This window comes from Lissotriton vulgaris, chromosome 2_1 (genome assembly GCF_964263255.1).
Source record: "Lissotriton vulgaris chromosome 2_1, aLisVul1.2, whole genome shotgun sequence".
Classification (NCBI taxonomy): Eukaryota; Metazoa; Chordata; class Amphibia; order Caudata; family Salamandridae; genus Lissotriton; species Lissotriton vulgaris.
Window position 1 is genome coordinate 120,196,508 of NC_141687.1, and position 23,286 is coordinate 120,219,793.

A 23,286-nucleotide genomic window follows, 5' to 3' on the forward strand; every position below is an offset into this window, starting at 1 on the left:
CTATTATAAAGAGAGAACTAGCACCTTTGAGCCAGGTAAACTGGTAAACTACACCACCAATCGAAACACCCAAGACATCTTAGAAAACCTCAGGGGGAGCAGAAGGACATAGGCTACATAAAAATAAAAAAAAAACGTTGTTTAAAATATTTAGAAATAAAAATAAAGTAGTGCCTTGCAAGTAGCTCCGGCCGGACGTCTGCGTAAGGGGAGGAGCGGCGTTCACCAGCAACAGGAAGAGCGGAGGACATGAGTGCCGGGAGGAGCTGCGGGGCGGAGTGCGAGAGGAAATACAAAAATGGCAGTGGTTCTGCCTAGAAGCCCCGCACCTAAATGAGCGCCATGCAAATCCAGCATCCTGAACCAAATAAGAAATAACTTTAAAAGTCCGGGCTGCGGTGCTAGGTGAATGATCATTCCAGCTATCTTTGTGGCAAGTTTCCTACTGAGTTGTTGCAAAGAAATACAATGAAAGTTATATTTTAAATCCCAACTATATTCCTTAGAAATTCAAAGTTTTTTATAGACGGGTGAAATGAGGAATGTGGTACTCGTGAAACAATCTAAAAAGATGTATCACTTCCCAACTTAATTGCGAGACTTCGCTGTTGCCTGCGGCGTGCATATTACCAGGCCGCGGACCACGGCATCTCCTGGTTCCAAAGTCGATGGTCTAGCCGTGAGCCACATCCTCTCACAGACTTGGATGTCAGGAAGTTTTTTCTGGTAAGGCTTTTTCTCTGTGTCCTCAATGGGACCCTGTCAGAACGAGCGGGCTGCGCAGACCGTTTCTGCTCTCACCTCGCGTTTGTGACTTGTGTCCTGAAGTACTGTGCCGTGATCTGACCCGTCACCCTCGACCCGTCCGCTGCCAAATACAGTGAAGGTGCCTCAACAGGCACTGATGCCTGTAGTGCAGAAGTGCATGCAGTAGAACCGAGGCCATGATAAAATGCGAGGCCTGAACCGCGGTCTCTGCTCACGGTGCAGGGGAAGTCACCACAGCTGGCTGGCCCGTACCGCGACGGATTTGCAGTGTTCCACAAGTAAGTGTGTCACACTGACTACCTTTAATGTACAAGATAGGTTGTTTCAGATAATAGTGTTTGTATTACGGTCTTTCTCGCCCCTTGCCATTGAAAGACACTAGCTCACTGTCATTTTTTTATTCTAGCGCTTTGTAACATCAATCTAATTACATAAAGCTTCTCTCACTATATAAAAATGTACATAAATAAAACTTGTATTCCCTCCCCCCGTAACAAACCCTCCGTTTCTGGGAGGTCAGCCCATCATCTCCTGTGAACGAGGCGCTATCCATCTGTTAGAGAGCACGCTAGAGCACCGCAGGGGAAACCAGAAACCTTTCAACATCTCAGCAGTGTTCTGACTGGAGAGCAAGGGGGGGGGGGGTTTCCGGACATTTACACCCGAATCATGGCTCAGGGAGCGAGGGCCTCTAGGCACTGCTGGAGCTAAGTCAGGGCACAGGGAGCGAGGGCTTCTAGGCAGGTGCACTCTGGTTCAAGAATAATAGAAACAGAGAAAGCTAAGAAAACCCAGCTCAGGTACAAGAATAATAGAAACAGAGAAAGCTAAGAGAAACAATCACAGGTAGGGGTGTATCTGCAGTGGTCCGATTCTCGCCAGTAGAGTAGCTGACGTTCTTTAAGTCACAAGAGCACCTTAACTTTTTACATTTCTTTAAGTGTGCATTGATATTTATATATATATATATGTCATATTATGTGGCGTCACATGCCACCTCACAGAACCTAGGTACCTCTCAGAACACTCGCTGACTGTATAATTATATTAGCATTTGCTTACATTAATCTCCCTTCACAGACATTGCACTTCAGAGTACACTACATGCACATGTGCAAGAATGCAAACGTGTAGCTTAGTCATATATGGCGACTACTAACTAGAATGTTACAAGCAGACATGATGTTAAATACAATAATCAAATAAAACGTTTGCTGTTTATTTAAAAAGTTCCACAGCAGAGCATAACAATGTTGAAGTAATTTTAATATAGCATGTGTGTATATATATATATATATATATTACCTACTGGCGGTCGCCAGTAGGTAGTTATAGTTAGGATTTTTTTCAATGTTAAATCTCAAAATTCTATTTGGAATAACTTTGGCACAGGTTGACGAATCTGCTTGAACATTTCCTCAAAATGGCCTCGTCAAGCTCCGGTCCTTCCCTGAAAGTTTGGGGGGATTCGTCAAGCGGGGGCCGAGATAAAAGGGGGGTCCCAAAACGCGTTTTCCCCATGTTAATTTTCATAGGGCGGTCGATTTCACTTTTAGCCCGAACGGCTGAATGTATTTCCACCAAATTTGGCAAAATTGTAGGGACTGGTAGCCCGATGTGCCTTTGCTATGTCTCAAGATATGTGCTCCAGTGGATTTTGAGTAATTTAGGTTCAAAAAAATATATATATCTAGAGCCGCGCCCCGGTACGCGCGCAGGGGAGCGCTCAAAGCGCGCCACGCGACTTGCGTACGGAAAGCTGATTGGCTCTCGGGTGTCTGTAAACATTCGAAACAGTCCGCAGCGGCCGCCATCTTGTACCTCGGTAGGATTGAGGTGGTAAAAATCAAAGGGGGAAATGAGCAAAAGGGGGCAGGGTACACCCCCCCTGACCCCCTAGGTTTGATGTGGGGGTCATAAAAAAGCCGTACGGGGCCCCCCAAAATTTTTTTTTTTAATTTGCGCCGAGGGAGCGCCTGGTACGCGCACCGGTGAGCGTACGATTGAGAAAAAGAATGACACTTTTTAAAAAAAAAAAATAGCATTTTTTTATAAATTGGAGGTAGTTCTGAAAAGAACTTTTTTTTTGTTTTTGTTGTTTTATATTTTTTTTATAATTTTTGAAACGATTTTATATTTTTTTTGGTTTTTTTTCAGGGGAAAAACAAAAACAGGGATTCAGAAAATGCTCAACAGGAGCAAAAAAATGAGAAAATTTAGGGACGGGGAGAGCATTGGTGTTCCTGTTTCTTTATTGCAATGAGTTCAACGCTCTGCTCCCCGTAACAGAGTAGTTCGTCACAGTCCTTGCATAAAAATTTTATTCCTGCAAATACCGGCTGGATGTTAGGGACCATTCTTGCACGTGTTGAACCTGAAGGTGTTGCTCCACCAGTGGAGGTGCTGCTACCATCTCTTCGTGCCTTCTCTGCCAGCTCCCTGACACTCTCCCTGGAGTAATTGTTGGGGTGTCTTCTTTTGACATGCCTAATTAAATTGGCATTTCCAAAGCTGTATTTTTTTAGAGGATTGCCTCTGGATAAAATACTTCCACATATTTTACAAGTTACTTTACTTGCATTAACTTTTTTTTGTCCTTCAGGGATGTCATAAAATTTCCAGATGAAGTGGTTCTTTGTTTTCTGGTGAGGAGGGTCCTCTTGCACAAATCCATCTGAATCACTGCTGGAGGACTCCCTTGCAGTCATTGTTGTAGATCAGGAAAGTATGAGTTCAAAATTCACAAAACACCTCTTGCTTTCTCCAAGTGCAAATCAATAGTGAGAGAAATGGGTGGGTTTCTCTAAATTTAGAAAAAAATAATTATTGAACCAATGAAAAGTGTTATTTACAGGTCACATGACCATGGGCTTCATCATTATGAAACCAAAACTGTTATGAACCAATGAAAAGTGTTATTTTCTGGTCACATGACACGACGCGCTTACGCGACGCGCCGCGGGGCGCGGCCAGAGGCGCGCCGCGTAAGCGTGTCAGACGCCTACGTTGCACGATCGTATTCGCGCGAGTACTTCCGGGTGCGCTTACGCCGTGCGTATCACGCGGTCGCGGCTACGCGAACGTCACGATCATGTTTTCGTTTGCGATATTGGCGCTCACGGGACGCTCCCCGGAGCGCGCCAGCGGGCGCTTTTCAGAAATACGCTTTTCGGGGCGCACTTCGGGGCGCGCTCTGGGAGCGCTCCCCCCAAAAATTAAAAAAAAAAAATGGGATAATTGTAGGGACAGGTAGCCCTATTCTGAAGTGGTTTGTAAAAAAATTAACTTAATAAAAATATGTATTGTGCTACATTGGGCTTAATATATGTTAGAGCCCAAATGTAGCCCAAATGTAGCCCAAAGTAGCCCAATGTAGCCCAAAGATGGCCACCAGAGACCAAAAATTGTAAATGTAGCCCAAATTTCAACTAGATGTAGCCCAACTGTAGCCCAATGACAGAATGTACCAGAGTGTTAAAAAGAACAACTAGAGTGCTAACAGTCTTATTTATAAAGTGAAACTTATAGTTAGGAATTAGCATTAACAAAACCTATGAAATTCACTGAAAAAAACATAGGTTTCACACCAGTTATAGTTAGGAATTAGCATTTAAAAAACCTATGAAATTCACTGAAAAAAACATAGGTTTCACACCGGTTATAGTTAGGAATTAGCATTTAAAAAACCTATTAAATTCACTGAAAAAACCATAGGTTTCACACCAGTTATAGTTAGCTGGAAATTTTACTGACATAAAACCATTGAAATTCCCACGTTATAGTTAGTCGGACTCACTATAACTTGCGCGTGCAATGCACTGCTGATGACATCACATATTACATCACTCATGACATGGTGAGTGACATCACTCATGACATCACTGATGACACCATCCTTGTGACACAGTGACAGACCTCCTCTCAGTGTAAAGTAACCCTTGAGACACATATTCAAAAATAGAAACTGAAATTTTTTAAAAATGGACATACCTATATCAGTTACAACAAGCAATTCTGTACTTCCACTATCTATATACACATCCACTCATTCACCAACAGTTCTATATAGTCACTCATACATATACTCACTCATCATATGAAGAGATACACCTATACATCCTGTTACACACCGACATTCATCCAAAAGTTACTCACACACATATTCACACGTGTAAATAAACTATTGAACAACAATTTATTTGAATATAGAGTTATACACACACTTCCACCTTACTTCTATTGAAAATTACACATATTTATTCTCTTAAACAATCACTTATAGAAACACATACTTATTTAAACAGGAACTCTTACAATCTCTTACTCTCACATATACTCACTTATATACATCAATATTCACATATACTAGATTAAAACATATGTAGTTACTGATAAAGACACTAGTGAGACAGTCATTCACTCACTAACAAACACATATAGACACTCATCCACCCATACAGTCCTGTACATATGCTGTCTTCAAAACACATACAAACAAAGAGTCAGTCACTCATGCATCTATGTGCTAAGTAATACCCCCACCAAACCATATAGACACTCAAACTGATACTAATAAAAATATCAAATAACCCATATACATACGCATGTAGCTACTTATCAACACATGTAGCCACTTATACACAAAGTGAAACACTAATATATGTATTTAAATATTTAAACATAACTCACTAATATTTATTTTTCAGAAAGACACATATTCACTGGATGGTGTCATCAGTGATGTCATGAGTGATGTCACTCACCATGTCATGAGTGATGTAATATGTGATGTCATCAGCAGTGCATTGCACGCGCAAGTTATAGTGAGTCCGACTAACTATAACGTGGGAATTTCAATGGTTTTATGTCAGTAAAATTTCCAGCTAACTATAACTGGTGTGAAACCTATGGTTTTTTCAGTGAATATATATATATATATATATATATATATATATATATATATATATATATATATATATATATATATATATATCCATACTAATATAATAAAGAGAGAGCCAAAAACCTTTGAGGTGGGTAATCTCAGGAACCACAGCACCAATCACAACACCCAAAAAAGCATTGGAAAGGGCAGTTGCAGCAGAAGGACATAGGCTATGCAGACGCTCACCATATACATTTAAAAAGTAAAAGAATCGTGCCAGCAAAGTAGTCCCTTGTGGGCGTGTCTGCCTTGTGCTGTGGGGACGTGACAAATGCTGGGGGTGTGTGGTATTTCCACCCTTCGGGCTGGACTGTTCCCATGAGGCCCAGGGTCAAGGCTGATTTGCATATGGCCATATCTGAACTGGGTTGGTGTGAAGTGCAAAAAAACGATGGATTTAGGCCCAGATCTCTGAACTGGGATGAATGTATGACATTGTTCTGGACTCTGTCCATCAACTGTTGTTTTTGCATTTGTCACCCCGAGTGGGATGGGTATGCTCAGACGTGAGTCCCATGCTCTGCACACCACTGGAGTCTATCTATCCTGGCTGAAGACAGCTGATAGCCAGAAATTGGTCCTAGGATGATTGAGTCCGGTCCAGGAAAGAAAAGGCTTGGCATTTTGGCCTGGAATGTTCCCATGAGGCACAGGGTCATTACTGAGGTGATGTGGAGTGCAAAGAAAATGATGGATTTAGGCCCAAATCTCTGTATTGGGGTGTTTGTATGACATTGTTCTGCATTCTGTCTATCCATTGTTGTTTTTACATTCCGCCCTTCATGCCATGTCTCATATCGTATCCGGGTGTTCACCCTGCTCCCTTTAAATACCCCTGCACCCCATAATCAAAACCCACCCTTACTCCTTAAAATACCCCAACACCCTTAAACACTAACCCATCTTAACCCTATAAATATCCCATGTACCCCAAAACCCAAACCTATACCTAAATCCTAAAAATACCCCTGTACCCCAAAAACCAAACCTACCCCCGAACCCTAAAAATACCCCTGCAACCCCAAACCTAGCCCTGAACCACAAAAATAACCCTGTACCCCAAAACACAAACCTACCCCTGAACCCTAAAAATACCCCTGCACCCCAAAACCCAAACCTAGCCCTGAACCATAAAAATAACCCTGTACCCCAAAACACAAACCTACCCCTGAACCCTAAAATACCCCTGTTCCCCTAAAACCCAAACCTAGCCCTGAACCCTAAAAATACCCCTGTACCCCAAAACCCAAACCTAACCCTATACCCCAAAACCCAAACCTAGCCCTGAACCCTAAAAATACGCCTGTACCCCAAAACCCATACCTATCCCTAAACGCTAAAACGACCCCTGTACCCCATAACCCAAAACTATATCTGAACCCTTTAAATACCCAAACACCCCAAAACATATACCTCAGTACCCCAAAACGTATACCCCTATACCTATACTTACCTTATCCGAACATTAAAAAAAAAACATGCTTTTACCATTCATGCATTTACAATGAATTTCGTTGTAAATGTATGCGTGGTAAAAGCATATAAAATGTAATGCCATGCGTTATAATGGCATTGCGGAGTCATGGTACTTTCATAATGAAAGTATGCGGAGTGATGGTCTGCGGAAAGAAAGTTGCGGAATAATGGGTGTTTACCCTCCCCCGGTAAGTACATTGGTGGCACGGCGGCCCACATCTCCAGCAACATACTCATATTTTTTCACCACCGATTTGAAAAATGCACAGGTCTCTCTCATTGATGGCCAGCACCGACATACACTTTTAGACACACCTCCCGCCACAAGTTCTAAAATTGCGAACTTTAGAGCTGGGGAGCTACGTTCGAATCTCGGCATCAGGTCAACATCCTGTGATTCCAGGCAAATTGCTTTGTCTCCCCGTGCCTACCACAAATTAATGTGTTCTTCTGTAATGTAAATTGTGCTCATGCCATGTTGTGGAGTTCACGCTATATGATATTGCAAGGAAAAAGAAAGTAAGGAAACTTGAGTTCACACACTAGTGAATGCGCACTCTTAAGTGCATCAGCAGTGCACTGTGAATCGGAGCGTTTCACAGGCCTGTCACAGATAAGAAATGCTATCAAAACGAAATCCTACAAAACAATATACTACTGGCCGGCAGCAATTCATACCCGGACAACGTCGGGGCGGGCTGCTATTTAATATAAAATACTAAAATCCTTAGTAATTCGACTATTTGTTTTGTGTGCACACCTGTGTTTTTTTTCTTCAAATTACTGTTTTAATGTTTTTTAATTTAAATCATACAGATTGTTTGGGGGTCCCCGGCTTCCAGTGCTGACTCAATGTGGGTCCTCAGGAGCCAAAAGTTTGGGAACCACTGAGTTAGATGGTATTGAAATGGCTATAATCTTTCCTGCACGATCGTAGCCATATAGGCGTGGTGAGCTCAGAATAATTCGACCCAGAAAATGTTAACTATGAGGTGATTCAAGGTTCAAGTTTCTTTACATCTTTTGTAATGTATACTTTCAACCCTTATACGAGCTTATAGATAGCATGAGTGACATTTTCATACCTACGTAGATTTCCCACAAGTACTGTACTCTGGCTAAATAGTGATGCTGACGGCAGAAAGTGTCAGGGATTTTTAACTGTTTTCCGGAATGGACATTGGAAGCTGACTTGGACTGAACACCTCTAAAACAGAGTTCCTATTAATCAGTAAGTATCATTGGTTGCCTGTAGTGCCAGTTGTAGGCCATTTATAGTGAGAATGGTTGGTATTCAGACCAAAGCAAAGGGTACACCTCTTGTGGTGTTCTATGAGGAGTGCTTTTCTATGGCTAGTCAACTCAATCAGATCATTTAGTCTTCGAAATGCCAACTCAAACTCCTGAGAAACGTTCACATTACTATCAACTGTTGCTAGAGTGTGTATATGTACTAAAATGGATTGTGCAATGCCCTGCTGGTGGGACCTCTGTAAGGAATGTCAGCAAGCTATCCGCGCTGCAGGATTCTGCAGTAAGAGCATTCTTTAAACTGCCTAAAAGTGCACACAATTCCATAACTTGATGAAGCCTGCTCTGGCAACCCATATGCAATTTAATGTTCTAATGCTGAAACACAAAACTCTTTTTGGCACTGCTGAGAATCCTCTAAAGAGAAGCCTCATACTGTACTGCCTTGAGAACCTCCGGTAAACTCTCCTGATATCCCCAAAAAGACAATGGCCAGCTCTTTATGGAACTTCTTACTGAATCACCTTGGCAGTATCCAAAAGCATATTATTTTTATAAAACTCTAACTATGCATTTTTTTGCATAACCTTGGCTAGAAAAGAATAATACTAGAACTATGCCTGAACAAATAAGCTACTCTGGCACTATCTGCCCATGCCTAAACAGTTAAGGACAAACTAAGTCTCTTTCTTTCTGTCTTTGTTTCTTTCTTTCTTTCTTTCTTTCTTTCTTTCTTTCTTTCTTTCTTTCTTTCTTTCTTTCTTTCTTTCTTTCTTTCTTTCTTTCTTTCTTTCTTTCTTTCTTTCTTTCTTCCAAATGTTAGAATACCAATTGCAGCTTATCTACTGATCACCCTGCTGGATTGGAAAGCAGCAACCATGCAGACTCTTACAACTCTCAATTTTGAATGTTGCAGGCTCCCAGCTCCATGGCAGAGAGAACTTATCTTTGCCAAGGAAAGATACTACCTACTGCAACTAGCAAGTTGAATGTGTTCAACCACTGGACTTATCCATCTAGACCTATTTAGCCTACCGAGATAGAGCATAAAGTGTGGTCCTTTGCACGGTCAGGCTGCCAAATCTCCACACAATCAAAACTCCAACACTAGCTCTATTTCATTCAGTCTGTTCCTGCACACATCCACGTGTTATGACGTCATCAGAACAGCATGCAGTAAGAAACAATAATGGAACTTAAGCCATTCCTCATTAAACTCAGGGTAAATGGACTCAAACTTGGTTGCTTCATATAGCCTGATACAGCATCATCCAAGCAGGTCACCTACCACACCACCCATACACGAACAGCACTCTAGGAGTGTTGGACCCGGCCCTTTTGGCAGGTTCATCCCGAGACTTTTTGCTTTTTCCTAGCCTGTTTCTGTGACCTGGTGTTGGTGATTTTAGGCCTCTGCGCACTTTTTCACTCTGGTACAGTGTAAAGTGCGTGAGCTCTCTGTATATGTGTGGTGAGTGACCTGCCCTCCCATAGGAATGGGAGAATATGTATGCCCATGGTAGTTCCTGATGTGTGGGGAGTGCAGGGTCGAGTTTGGTATATGCAAACTCGTGAGATTGAATGCTGCATAATGATATATGCGGCATGAGTGTGTCTAGTGTAGAAGTGCCACTTTTAGAAGTTGGCATATTTGTGTAATTTGTGTCTGGCGTGTGATTGGCTGGTGAGCCTGGTTCAGGAGTGCCTGGGCCTGCTTGTGGATTGACTGTCTGGTTTGAGGGTGACAGGGGCTGGGGAGCCCCAGGAGGTTGTCTGAGTCAGCCCGTGGATGAAAGGCTGCATCTGCTGCCGGGGAAGTGGGAGGAGATAGCACCTGGGAGTGAAGAGGGCTGTGCCTGCCTGCCACAATGCTGACTCCACCTCCTGCTGGGCGACTGTTGCCTCTGCCCCTCACACTGAAAGGAGTTCCCTATAACCAGTTCTAGCTGGTTCTCACACTGCCTGCACCCTTTACACAAAGGATTTTATAGTATAAAAAGGGGCTGTGTCACCTTCCAAAATGTTCTTGTTTTCAACTTGAATCCTGCCAGGGGCGTGCTGCTGCTTGGGCCCAGGGGAATCCCTGGGCCCTGCCCAGCCCCTGGATACCTGATGGACTTGTCCTGGACCCCTGATAGACTTGTCCTGGACCCCTGAAAGACTTTCTGCTGGCTCTGCTGCCCCCTTCACTCATGGGGGCTGCTTTATTGCTTATAGCGCTGGGAGAGCGCTTTATTTTGTCCCATAGCGCTGGGAAGCGCTGTACTGTCCTCAAAGCGCCAGGGAACGCTTTACTTTCCTTCCAAGCACCTGTGAGCGCTTCATCTCTGCCCTAGCGCTGAGAGCGCTTTACTTTTGCTGGTTGCGCTTGGGAGCGCTCCTATTTCCAAGCCGGTGCCCACCCGGCATTTGCTGTGTGCTTTATTGGTTTACGAGTGCCCACCTCGATTTAAGGGTACCTCATGAAGGCCAGTGCCCACCCGGGATTTGCTGCTTCTATTTTTGTTGATACCGCTGGCCCGGAGATCCACGAGAAGGTGCTGCGCCCGCCTCCCTACCAAGGGCCGCGCTGCCATTGGCAGCCCTCAGTTCAGGAAGCCAGGCACCAGACACCCGGACGTGGGCGGAGCTCCGAAGTGACCCGGAAGCTGCGCGGTCGCCCAATCACTGTACGGCCCCAGAGGGAGGGTCCCGCCTCCCAGGACGTCCCGGTGAAGCGCGGGAGAGCCCCTGACTGCCGGGGGCCCAGCAGCGAGAGAAGAGCGGCGGGAGTGCATGCGGGGCTCCGATGGAGAAGGAGAGCCCCGCGCTGCTCGAGAAGAAGCTTCAGCCCAAGCAGTGGAGGAGGAGCCCCCGCCCCATGTCCCGGTGAGTGGGGAGCCCGTGGTGTGCTTGTAAGGAGAGGGGGGGCGCCGGGGCACATTGCCGGTGCCCGTCCCCCCCCACCCCCCAGTGGCAGCATAGTATGCAGAGCCTGCGAGGCTCCGAGTCCCCCGCGCCCGGGGCCATTGTTGATTTGTGGAAGAGCCCGAGAGGCTCCCCGCCCCCAGTTGTGTTTAGAGCCTAGATAGGCTCTGGGGGCATTCTTTTTGGAACCCAGAGAGGCTTGTGGGGGCATATTTGTTGAGCCTTGAGAGGCTCCCTGCCCACATGGATGTTTAGAGCCCTGTGAGGCTTTTGGGGGACACAAGTTGCTCAGAGCCTGTGTGGCTCCCACGTGGCCCCATCATTATTTATTCCCAGCTGCCCAGCAATTAGTGGGCAGCTGCACCGTTTAGGCCCCTGACATTTGGACACAGGGCTTCCTAGCCCCAACAAGGCCAGTTGGCCTAGGGACTGCCACAAGTGGTGGCTTATGTAAGTTTTGCGCAATTGTGTGGTTTTAGTACACCTCTAAATGTGTTCTTATGCATTATGTGTTTTTGCGCTATTGAGTTATGTTCTGGCACCTCTGAATGTTTGTATGCATCATGTGTCTTCTTTGATTGCCAAAGATGTTACTGCATGTGAATGCATCTCCGGTTAAATCTTAGACTTGTTGGCAACTTGAACATCTGGGCACCCAGCACCAACAGTGATTCTCTCCACAAGTAGCTCCTGATATTACAGGTCTCTTATCCCTAAAAGCTGAATTCTATCATCTCTGCATACATTACAAGCCATCCGCTACATGCCACACATGCCTCAAGTATGCAGCAAGGGACAATCCACACAGGTGTATCCTGTGGCAGTCGCACACAGGTATTTCTTCTGTGCAACTGCACAGGACTCCCCATCAGATACACCCGCTCCACAAGGAGTGACCATTAGGTGACTGCACTGACAAAGGCCACCAGAACCGGAAAGGTGGCTGATACTAAAATGCTCCACTTCACCAAACATGGAATACTCATCCTTGCAGAAGAGGTACATCTCCATGTGAAACTATTTCTGGCATACAGACCAAAAGCAAGTGCAGCCCTCCAGATCGAATTTGGAAAAATGCCCTTCTCAATCAAGAAGTGGCTAGTATATAGATGGACTCGGAAATTGACCAATTTCATTGTCCCTGCCAACGCCCAGAAATGTGATGGAATGGGAAGAAATCATAGCTTCAGCACTTCTCATGTAACTGATTATAGGTATCACTGTTTGACAGAGACAACTAGCTGTACGGCCAATCTGATAGCTACTGGCAGCAGAGCAACCATATTAAGGAGTATAGAAGGAAGAATGAAATGGCCCACCAAACTGTGTCATCTCAGCAACATTCACACAACTGGTTCCAAAAGGATGAAGCTGGCAGCAGTAGTAGTTGAACTCTTCAGAGCTTGTTCTGTGACAGATGGTTTCTCAGGTAACACATCAAAGTGAGGTGGCATTGTTCACCACTCCATGTATGTGTATTTTGCCATAGCAATGCACTCATCCTTAATTTATTCATGTATCCTGCGGGATAAGTCTCCTCTGCTGGCAGATACATTCTCACACGTTTGCACCCATATCTTCCACCTTCTAACTTGTCATGAGCACACTGTGATAATATTGTTGACCATCTCAATGTCCCAGAGTTGTATCTATGTTCCTGGCTTTGAGTAAGTATTCGTATATGTATTCATGTGGTTTGCACTATTGTGGGCTTCTCATATCACTAATATTACTAATTTTGATGTAGGTAGACTTAACGCTCAGTTGAATAAATCTGTTACCCTGATGAGGAAGGAGATCCACAAGCTAAAAGAACTGTATGAGAAATAAAGGAGTATCGTCAAGCAAATTACTCTACACACTATGTTTTCCACAACACTCGAACCATAAAAAGAAATGGGCCTCCTGTTATTGCTGTTACTAGAGCTCAAGCGGATCTTTGTGTAAGCAGTATTGGCAATATCCCTGTGGGAAATAGTGACTGTACTTTACTGTTAAATATTACTGGAATGAACAATAGCAGTTTTTTGTCCTCATACAATACCTATTTCATTTGCGGAAGTAAAGGTTATTATCATCTACCTATTGGTTGGTCCGGCATCTGCTATGTGTCCTTTTTGCTTCCACCTGTGTTTTTGGCACCTGCATCCTACCATAAAGACTATAAACTGTATAGTGACATTTCTAAGAGTCGATTCAAGAGGACAATAAACAATAATGAGTTGGATGAAACTGATACTGCACTACAGCAGTATAATGACTTTAATTTGGGACTATTCTTCTTTGTTGGTACAGCCTTAAACAGCAGAAAGATCCAATGCTTGACACGTGTTGTAGAGGCTGTAACCAATCAGACAGCAATGGTGCTTGGAAATATCACAGAACTACAAATTGCGAGAATTATGATGCTCCAAAATAGGATGGTCTTTGATGTCATCCTGGCTGACCTTGGTGGAGCATGTCGCATTATTGGGAGTAGCTGCTGCATTTATATCCCTGACCACGCCCCTTCTGTTTTTGATGCAATCTCTAAGATGCACAAAATAGCCAATGAAATCTACCAGGATTCAGGGACTCGGACTTTGACTGGATGGCTATGGAACATGTTTACTGTATGGGGCTGGAAATTATTTTCAGCCCTATGTATAATTGTTGCTATTCTTTTTACTTGTTGCCTATGTATTCAATGCGACCCAATGCTTTGTTCCCTTTGTGTTTCTACTTGCACCTCGTGTATACCGACTAAACAGAATGTTAAGAATGTAAATGCCCGACTAGCAAATGATCAAGAAATTAATGAAATGATGCAGATCGATGTCAATGATATTTTTCGTATTCCTTCAAAAGTATAAAAAAATGTCTTCAGCATATGCTAAAAGGGTTGTCTGTGAAAATCTGGAATAAGCTGAAACCATCTTGGTTGTGGCATCCATTTGTTGGCTTTGTACTGCTCCCATCCTCCGCTGCTCATCTTTTTCCCTGCCTGTGCTGTCTAGTTTAGTTGACTTCCTGACTCATCTAAAAGCAATATGCATGATAAAGAGTTTGTAGCTGCCAGAACACCTGTCTCAGACTCAACTGTCAATCTCTTAGTGCTGCCATAAACACTCCTGCTCCCCCTACCACTTTGCTGACTAATTGATTTCCCATCTGCCCATGCTTGTCAGTAACTGTAAAGGCCTGTACCTTCTATTTGTATCCACATGATTACCAGTGCAGAAAAATCTGTATATTAGGCCTGTGTCCTGTGACTTCAATGTACTACCTCAGGCAGCACTTGAGAGTGCTGGGTGGACGTAGTCCCACGCATGAGTGATTAATAAACTTGTTATTTGAATTCCAGCTTCAGTGCCAATCTCTATTTTGTTGGTCTAAGGACCCATGGACAGAGAAGGGTGACCCCTGCACCGGTGTGCTCGTTAAGAAGCACATTTCCACACCGTAAGCTGTGGTGGTTCTGTACAGCGAGTATCCCTGGTATAGGCAAACTGAGCCGAAAGACAGCAAAACCCTGTACAGGGTAAAGAATATGCTCAAGGAGTAAATGTTGGGGTCCTGATGGGAATGGGGATGTTGTTACAAATCCCAGGTGCAGAGATGGAGAATGCCTCCTGCTCTAATTTTTGTTTTTCTAGCAAGCTCCAGCAAAGGGGTTGTGCTTGTCAGCCAGCTAATTAAAGGTGCTGATCATGATGGCTTTGAGATTGTTCGGGATAGCAATGGAAGCAGGGTGATGTCCTATATATTCAGGTCCTTGACGAGGCATGCTGATGCTTGTAGATTTCCCTTCAGGTGGGTGAAGCAGTCACTGTGGAGTCTGCAAAGCTAGGAAATAGGGTGTTAACACCGTGCAGATGGATGAGCAGAGGATTTGAAAGGCTACTCTGAAGTCACTTTTTGGAGGCAGTAGTTTGTCTTGGTTTAGTAGAGAACTGGTGCCCGCTGTGCTGATTTTTGTTTACAGGTGGCACTTGAGGGTGAAGACGTCATTGTCCTGAGTGAATCACCTGTAAGTCACCCAGCTTATCCAGTACTACCCGTCCATGTCTGCAAATCCTGCTTTCTTGTAAAAGGGTCTATCCCTGGGATAACTGAGATCGGATTATGGATGTCTTCGCCTTCATTCCCCTAAGGCATCTGCATCAACAGTATTTAGGCAGATGTTATCAGCCGGTGGAATGTTTTTCCCGCTCTATGAGCTATATAATCAGTAGTTTCTTCTGGTCCCAACCAGCATGTTCCTGATTTCTGTATTGGAGAGTCTGCTAGCCATTTGGCAATTCATTGCAGCTGTGCTGACAGATTATATTGTAAGTCGGGTATCCCACAACCCACTCTCATTGCAATGGAGACCGAGTTCGTGAATTGCAACTCTGCATCAGTTTACACCCCATATCAATGAGCCTAACACACTGTCTACTTCTCTGGACCGTTTATTACCAGGTAGTTTCATTGGTATGATTGCAAGGAAATTCAGAAGGTGAGTTCGCGCTGCCATTTTATCAAGACTATTCTCCCCATCACAGACAGTGGGGTGTCCTCCAGAATGCTATAATTCCTTTCAATGTTCCAGAGTTTCTTCCACTGCAAGGTCAGATGTTTCATGAAATATTCGTGCCCTCAAGTGCCTAAACATGTGCAATTCCCAGTAATGTTGACCACAGGCCTAAGAGGGCATCCAGGCAGCCTGTTTCTGCCAGACTAGATCTACACAAGCCTTTCCCACATTTACACAACGCCCAATAATTGTAGCCCTTTTCTCAATATCTGCAGACCTTCTATAACATCTTATGTGTATTACATGGAATCGTCCGCATTTAACTAGATTGCGTGTGCTATGCCCAATAGCTTGATTCCAACTTCGATGTTTATACCCCACATTAGGTTTTCTAGGGGTTCCATGATAAGTGCAAAAATTATGCAGGACATGGGACAACCTTTCTGTGTGTCTCTCCCTGCCTGGTAGTTGTCAGGAACTATGTATGCAGTACGGACTCGGGTCATCAGTTCACTGTAAAACAGAGGCAGCCATTTGAGTGAGTTTCCCTCAAAATATGCAGTCACTTGAGCACTTCTTACAACCAACTAACCATGTCAGAAGTGTTCTCCACGTCCATCAACAGTAATGGCAGCCCCAGTGTTGTAGAAGGAGACATAAGAAAAGAGTCAAATATTTTAGGTATTGTTATATCTGGGTTCAAAGCCACTTTGATTCTCATGCACCATACTGGTTGGTAAAGGGAACAGGGTTTGACTATTAGTTTACTGAGAGTTGTATAAACCGCATTGAGCATGTAGAAGGATCTATAGGATTTTATCTCCCAAGGATTGCTGACTGACTCATGGAGAGATATTATCACTGCTTCCTTTGTGGAAGAAAATGCATTTGCCATCAACATTCACTGCTGTGCCATCTCCAGTAATTCTGTAACCAGTATGTTAAGATATGTAGCAATGAACTCAGTGGGCAGAGAGTCTGCCCCCAGTGTTTCCCCACTTCCAGCTGGCTGATAGATCTTTTCATTTCCAGAATCATCCAGGAGGTTCCTATCAGATCTACCTTCTCTGGGTTAAGATTGATCATTCGTGTTCTGTTCAAGAATTCTCAGTTTAGCAATACCTCTGTTCTCCGTATATACGGTGGAATAGCATTCATACAAAACACATTTAATTTCTCGTTGACGAAGTACATTCATTTCCAGAAAACAATTCAAGAAAACAATATGTGCACTTCTATGCTTAATGTATGTATAATCCTTATACATTTAAGATGCACTATTAAGTCCCTGAATATAATTCAGAGTCATCTTAAAAATATTTGGAGCCCTACCAGGCATGTTTTGGAGCACTCTGAAGTTTATTACACTTTTTCTGCTATTTCAAGCCTGAATAATGCAAAACAATATTGAATTACTTAACTCTTACACAAACAGAATCACACAAAAACAGCTGAAATATATCCTGCCCAATGTCCCAACAATCTTGAAGACTACACTGGCTAGAGAGGGACAGAGTCAGAGGTAGACAGTGAAAGGGTTGGTGGTTGAGGTAAAGAAATAAACAGAGGTTAGCAGAGAAAAATATTACTCTGCCAGGGGGCCCCTTGAAAGGTGGATTCCCTGGGTTATTGTCCACTTTGCCCATGCCTTAAAGCGTTTCTGCGAACACTTTGGCCTAGATGTAGGGAATTTTATTTTACCACTTCTTAAATACCGAATTTTACCGATTCGGTATTTAAGAAGTGGTAAAATAGAGTGGGGGGGATGTAGGTATTACAGAATCGGTAAATACCGAATCGTTAAGATTCGGTATTTACCGATTCTGTAAATACCGATTCGGTAATGCCCATTGATTCCTATGGGCATTTAAGCCCATAGGAATCAATGGGCATTACCGAATCGGTATTTACCGATTCGGTAAATACCGATTCCAGCAAGGGAGCAGGGGGTGTCACTTTGACACCCTCTAGCACCCCAAGTACAGGCTTGTGTGACATGTGGCACACATACATGCCCTAAGGGCATGTCTGTGTGTCACATTGCACAGGTGTGCATGCACAGATGTGCATGCACACTTAGGGCCAGATGTAGGTAGGCATTTACCGGTCGGTAACGGCCGAATTCGGCCGTTACCGACCGGTAAATGCAATTTGAGATGTAGGGCCCTGTATTTTACAGAATCGGTAAATTTACCGATCGGTAAATTTACCGATTCTGTAAAATACCGAATCGGTATTTTTTCCGATTCGGTAAAATTGATATGTAGGTGGGACTCTTCTGAGTCCCACAAGCATTACAGAATCGGTATTTTACCATCAAATACTATTTGATGGTAAAATACCGATTCTGGTGTGCATGCACATGTGTGCATGCACACCTGTGCCATATGACAGGCAGACCTGCCCTTAGGGCAGGTATGCCTGCCACATGGCCCCCGAACCTTTTTTGGGGGTGCTAGAGGGTGTCAAAGTGACACCCCCTGCACCCTTGTCAGAATCGGTATTTACCGATTCGGTAAATACCGACCGGTAATGCCCTATTCATTCTTATGGGCTTCAAAGCCCATAGGAATGAATGGGGCATTACCGGTCGGTATTTACCGAATCGGTAAATACAGATATTTACCGATTCGGTAAAAGGAACATCTGGATGTTCCTACATATCCACCCCTCAGATTTACCGATTTTTAATTATCGGTGCTAGAGGGTGTCAAAGTGACACCCCCTGCACCCTTGTCAGAATCGGTATTTACCGATTCGGTAAATACCGACCGGTAATGCCCTATTCATTCCTATGGGCTTCAAAGCCCATAGGAATGAATGGGGCATTACCGGTCGGTATTTACCGAATCGGTAAATACAGATATTTACCGATTCGGTAAAAGGAACATCTGGATGTTCCTACATATCCACCCCTCAGATTTACCGATTTTTAATTACCGAATCGGTAAAATTCGGTAATTAAAAATCGGTAAATCTCATTTACCTACATCTGGCCCTATATTCGGTATTTTACCACGCAATAGGATTGTGTGTTAAAATACCGACTCTTAAGGGCCTGTGGCACTCTTAGGAGTGTCACCTACATATGGATTTACCGATTTGGTAAATATACCAATTCAGTATTTTACAGAATCGGTATATTTACCGAATCAGTAAAATTACTGATTCTTAAAATAACATGCCCCTACATCTGAAAACCTCAATACCGGTCGGAAACGGCCGAAATCGGCCATTTCTGACCCGTATTAGGGCTCCTACATCTGGCCCTATATGTCATAAATAAGAATTTCATCATTTTAGGTATTCTAGTTCGCTCTACCCTCCCAGCCTCCAAATCCAGACATCTGAAGTCTGACCCATTATCACAGAAATGCCCCATGTCATCATGCATCTCTACACCAGAAAACAAGCCTTACACCAATATTTCCCTAATGCTAACCCCAGGATTCTCAATGAAACCAATCCAGCATAACTCCCCTCCTCCCAGCCAAGAAACTATGGTGTCGCACCCTGTATCCAAAAGGACTAATAGCAGGGTCACCGAAATCCTGTGATGCCATGGCGTTTTTCGCATTATTATGGATGTGCCACATTTGCCACAAACTCAATCATCTGCTGCATAGTTTGCAGATTTTAAGAAAAAAAATAGTTTCTAGCTCAAAAGGATCAAAAGCTAATAAAAATGCAGCAACTCGTGTTGCTGTGCAGTGGAAAGCACGTTGCAGACGTAGACTATTCACCTTACAGTTGCAATACTAATATGGTGAATCCTTTGCAGTTTCTTGCTGCATAATTTGATAAACCCTGCTCCATAATTTGGCTCTCCCTTGCCGCATAAGTCCAGTGACCTGGCTAATATTTAATTATCTCCAGTCTTCTTGTTTTGTGAAGCGAGAGATGACGAGACGGGCATCTCTGGCCTGTCTGATACAGGACGACTCTGTGTCCCTCACAGGTCACTCATCACAAATGGCGGTTTCATCACCCCTCTGCAAGGCATTACCCCTTGGACTGCTAGATCAATTGAAGGGTCTCCATCTCCTTTCACACCAGCCATCCTAGGTGTGACAGTCAGAAGTTCATCTTTGTGCACTAAAGAAGGGCCTGATCCAGAAGATGTGTCTGAGATGGAATACGACCCCATACACTCCACTGGACATCGTGTAACTTGGCATGTGCTCACTATTGCCAATTGTTCTAATTCTTACTGTGTTCTAATAGTCTCCCAGCTTCTCGGTATTTATTGCACGTGGTTGTCCACTCCTTAACAGGTTCCATCTGGCTATCCCATTGTTGCTCTGCCCACTCCCATACTCCCTTGATATCATCAGACAAAACATCATTCCTTCCTCTAGCACTTTCAAACTCACCAGCATGAAACAGATTTCCAAGTTTAGAAGCTTGTAATTTACTGTCAAGAAGTTGGAGTGTTGGGTTTGATTTTCCACACTTTAAGCGGGAGGAAGCATAACTTTGCAGTTCCCAAACCTGAAATGTCTAGTCTCTGTTGCTGTAGTTGTGGATGTGCACTACTATAGACCTAGTACTTTCCTCTTGGTTTTTTTCTCCAGAGTCTAGCCCATTTTCAAGTGAGCATGTTCATTGCAGGCCATGCTCTTCAATTCATGTTAGATGTTGATTTCAACTATGTGCTATTTGTTGTGTATTCTTGCTCTGCGTTGTTCTAGTATAATTTCAAAGATACTAATATTGCATAACTTATATATACACACGCACCATAACGTTTGTATTCTCCATTTGTCTGATTCGTGAGATTAGCATTATGTTTTTGTTGATAGGATCCTAGAATATGAAAATTCAAGTGGAAACATCAGCAACAAAAGTGCAAACTGTGAAGTGGAGCTCTGGGACTGTGGTGGCGATCTCAAGTAAGGATTGTATTTGTTGTGTAATAACCCTTTGAACCTTCTCTTGACATATACACATTCCATGTACAGAGAGAGGAGAGAATGAGAGAGAGATAGAGAATGAGAATCATAAAATGTTTTGGCGGCCCCAGCCAGGTGACCACTGGGGGAGAGTCTCTTTTTGGTGGCGGGGGTTGTGGGAGGGATTTGTTGGTATCCTTTCCTTCTGGGCACTGCAAACTTACTAATGAAGCGGGTCTGTGCTTACTACCAGGCTGCTCTATTGATATACAAAGCATGAAACCGGTCCTAAGATGCATGTTTCCAATCCAGGGAGGCCCTGGCCTGGCAGTTTGGGCTGGACTGTTCCCATTGGGTGCAGGGTTACGACTGATTTGCACGTGGCTGGGTCTAAACTGGAATGGCATGGCGAGGAAAAAAACAATGGATTTAGGCCCAGATCTCTACTGGTGTGAGTTTATGACATTGTTCTGAATTCTGTCCATCAATTGTTCTTTTTGCCTTTGTCACCCTGAGTGCGACGGGTATGCCCAGACGTGGGCCCAGTGCTCTCCATGCCACTGGAGTCAAGCTATCCTGGCTGATGAGGGTTGAAAGCCCCTAAACGGTCTTAGGATGCTTGTTTCCAGTCCAAGGAGGACCTGGCCTGGCAGTTCGGACCAGACTGTTCCCATTGGGTGCAGGGTCAAGATTGATTTGCATGTGGCTGGGTCCAAACTGGAATGGCATGGAGAGCAAAAAAACGATGGATTTAGGCCCTGATCTCCATACTCAAGTGAATGTAGGACATTGTTCTGCATTCTGTCCATCAATTGTTCTTTTTGCACTTTTAGTAAGTTGACATTTTTTGTCCAAACCATTTGTACTTTCTTCTTACAGTGTCTGGGGTCATCTGATTGTGAATGACTCTGCAGTTGGGGTTTGTGTATTTCTTCCAGACAGTGAGACAAAAGGTGACTAAGTGTGGGAAGGACACCCACCAGAATGACTAGGTGCGAACATTTGCCCTGCTCCACTTACATGTCAAACTGATGTGCCTCTTGCAAATGCAAATGAGTATAACACCAGGCCTCCCCTGTCTTTTGTCACCCTATACATCTTGGAGCCCATGCCTGGTTGTAGATGTATTTTCCAGAACCAGATAATTGGTAGTATTGGGAATCCCCTCCTTCAAAGGCTGGCACCAGGTATAAAAATTGGACCACCAGAGCCACTCATCAGTACTCTCCTGGACCTGTGAACATTAAAGAAGAAGGACTTACTTGCTCCCCACAGAACTGCTCTACAACGTGAGGCCTGCCTTCCTCCTAAGAGGACTGTCCTGCTGCTACCAGATGATTGCCATTCTGCTTGAGGACTACCTTGACCCCAAGACGGCTGCTGTGCTGCTTCAGGCCTGCCCTGCTTTGAGAAGGAATACCGGACCTGCTCCCTGAGTGACTCCAAGGGTCAGTTGGCTGACCTGTTTGAGCTACAAGGACACAGCAAGCTCCAGAGTCCTCCCTGAAACTGCTTAGTTGACCTGCAGCACTGAACTTGTCTAGAGCTGTGACTTACCGGAGACCTGCTGTAGTGAGTTCTTGACCCCCATGAGGTGCCTCCCCAAATCCTGGGCCCTTGGCTGGCAGCGGTTTAGCTCCTCATGCAATAGAAGGTAAAATCCTTAGGTTTTTCATGACCAAGAACGGGCCAGTTTGTGACGAGACTCTCCAGCTTACAACGACCGCCAACGTAAAGCTCCATTGAACATGAGTCTTTGCACTACAGCGACATCCAGCCAGGCGAGATCAGCACTTTGCACTACAGCACTGATAGCCCGAAGTGACTACCAATGTGAAGTTCTAGCAACCACCATCCACGATGCCCGACCACATCTGCGATACTGCAATGACCGTCAACGACGACAGACCTGCTGTTGGTGCTACAGCAACAAACATCGACGACTCGCTCCATGCGGTCTCCTCCTCCGCAAATGGAACTCTTCCCACCAGACTTTGAAAAGGTAACTTTATCAGCAGGACATACCTCGTTCCTGTATCAGCCTGTGCTCTATCGCAGTCGACCTGAACTTTCTACAGGTTTAGCACAACCAGATGACTGCAAGTGGTGCTGTGTGCTTTTAGGCTTATATATCTACCTCAAACTTTAACATTAAATATATCTGGTTCTACTAATTGGGTTTTTGTTGTTTTGGTATCATTTTATTTAATCAAATTTACTCTATTTCTGTAAATTCCTTTGGGATATTTCTTGTGTTTTGTTTTTTCTTTATTGCCCGTTGTGTGCTGCAATAATATTTTATACGTTGACTCCAAGTAAGCCTGACTGCTTTGGGCCAAGCTACCAGAGTGTTAAGCACAGCAAGCAGGTGAACTAGGACTTTCTTTGTATGTTCTCATTACTGCAGTTCTTTTTAGTGGCCAGGGGCCTGATTCATTTTAAAGGTGTGTGATTATTCTCTGTAGCTCACAAGGATGTTTCCATAGCCTGTACTGTAATACCAGTTGTGCAGGGGCACATTTCACACCCTTGCAGTATCACATGGGGCA

At 44.1% G+C, this 23,286-nt stretch overlaps 1 protein-coding gene across 1 annotated transcript in view; it reads left to right on the forward strand.

The window, feature by feature from the left end:
- The window catches only part of IFT22 (intraflagellar transport 22), a 105,759-nt gene that overhangs the window by 19,840 nt on the left and 62,633 nt on the right, over positions 1–23,286 (forward strand). The window contains exon 3 of the mRNA XM_086954552.1: positions 20,648–20,737. Coding sequence (XP_086810678.1) covers positions 20,648–20,737 — 90 coding nt within the window. The remainder of the gene's footprint in view (positions 1–20,647; positions 20,738–23,286) is intronic.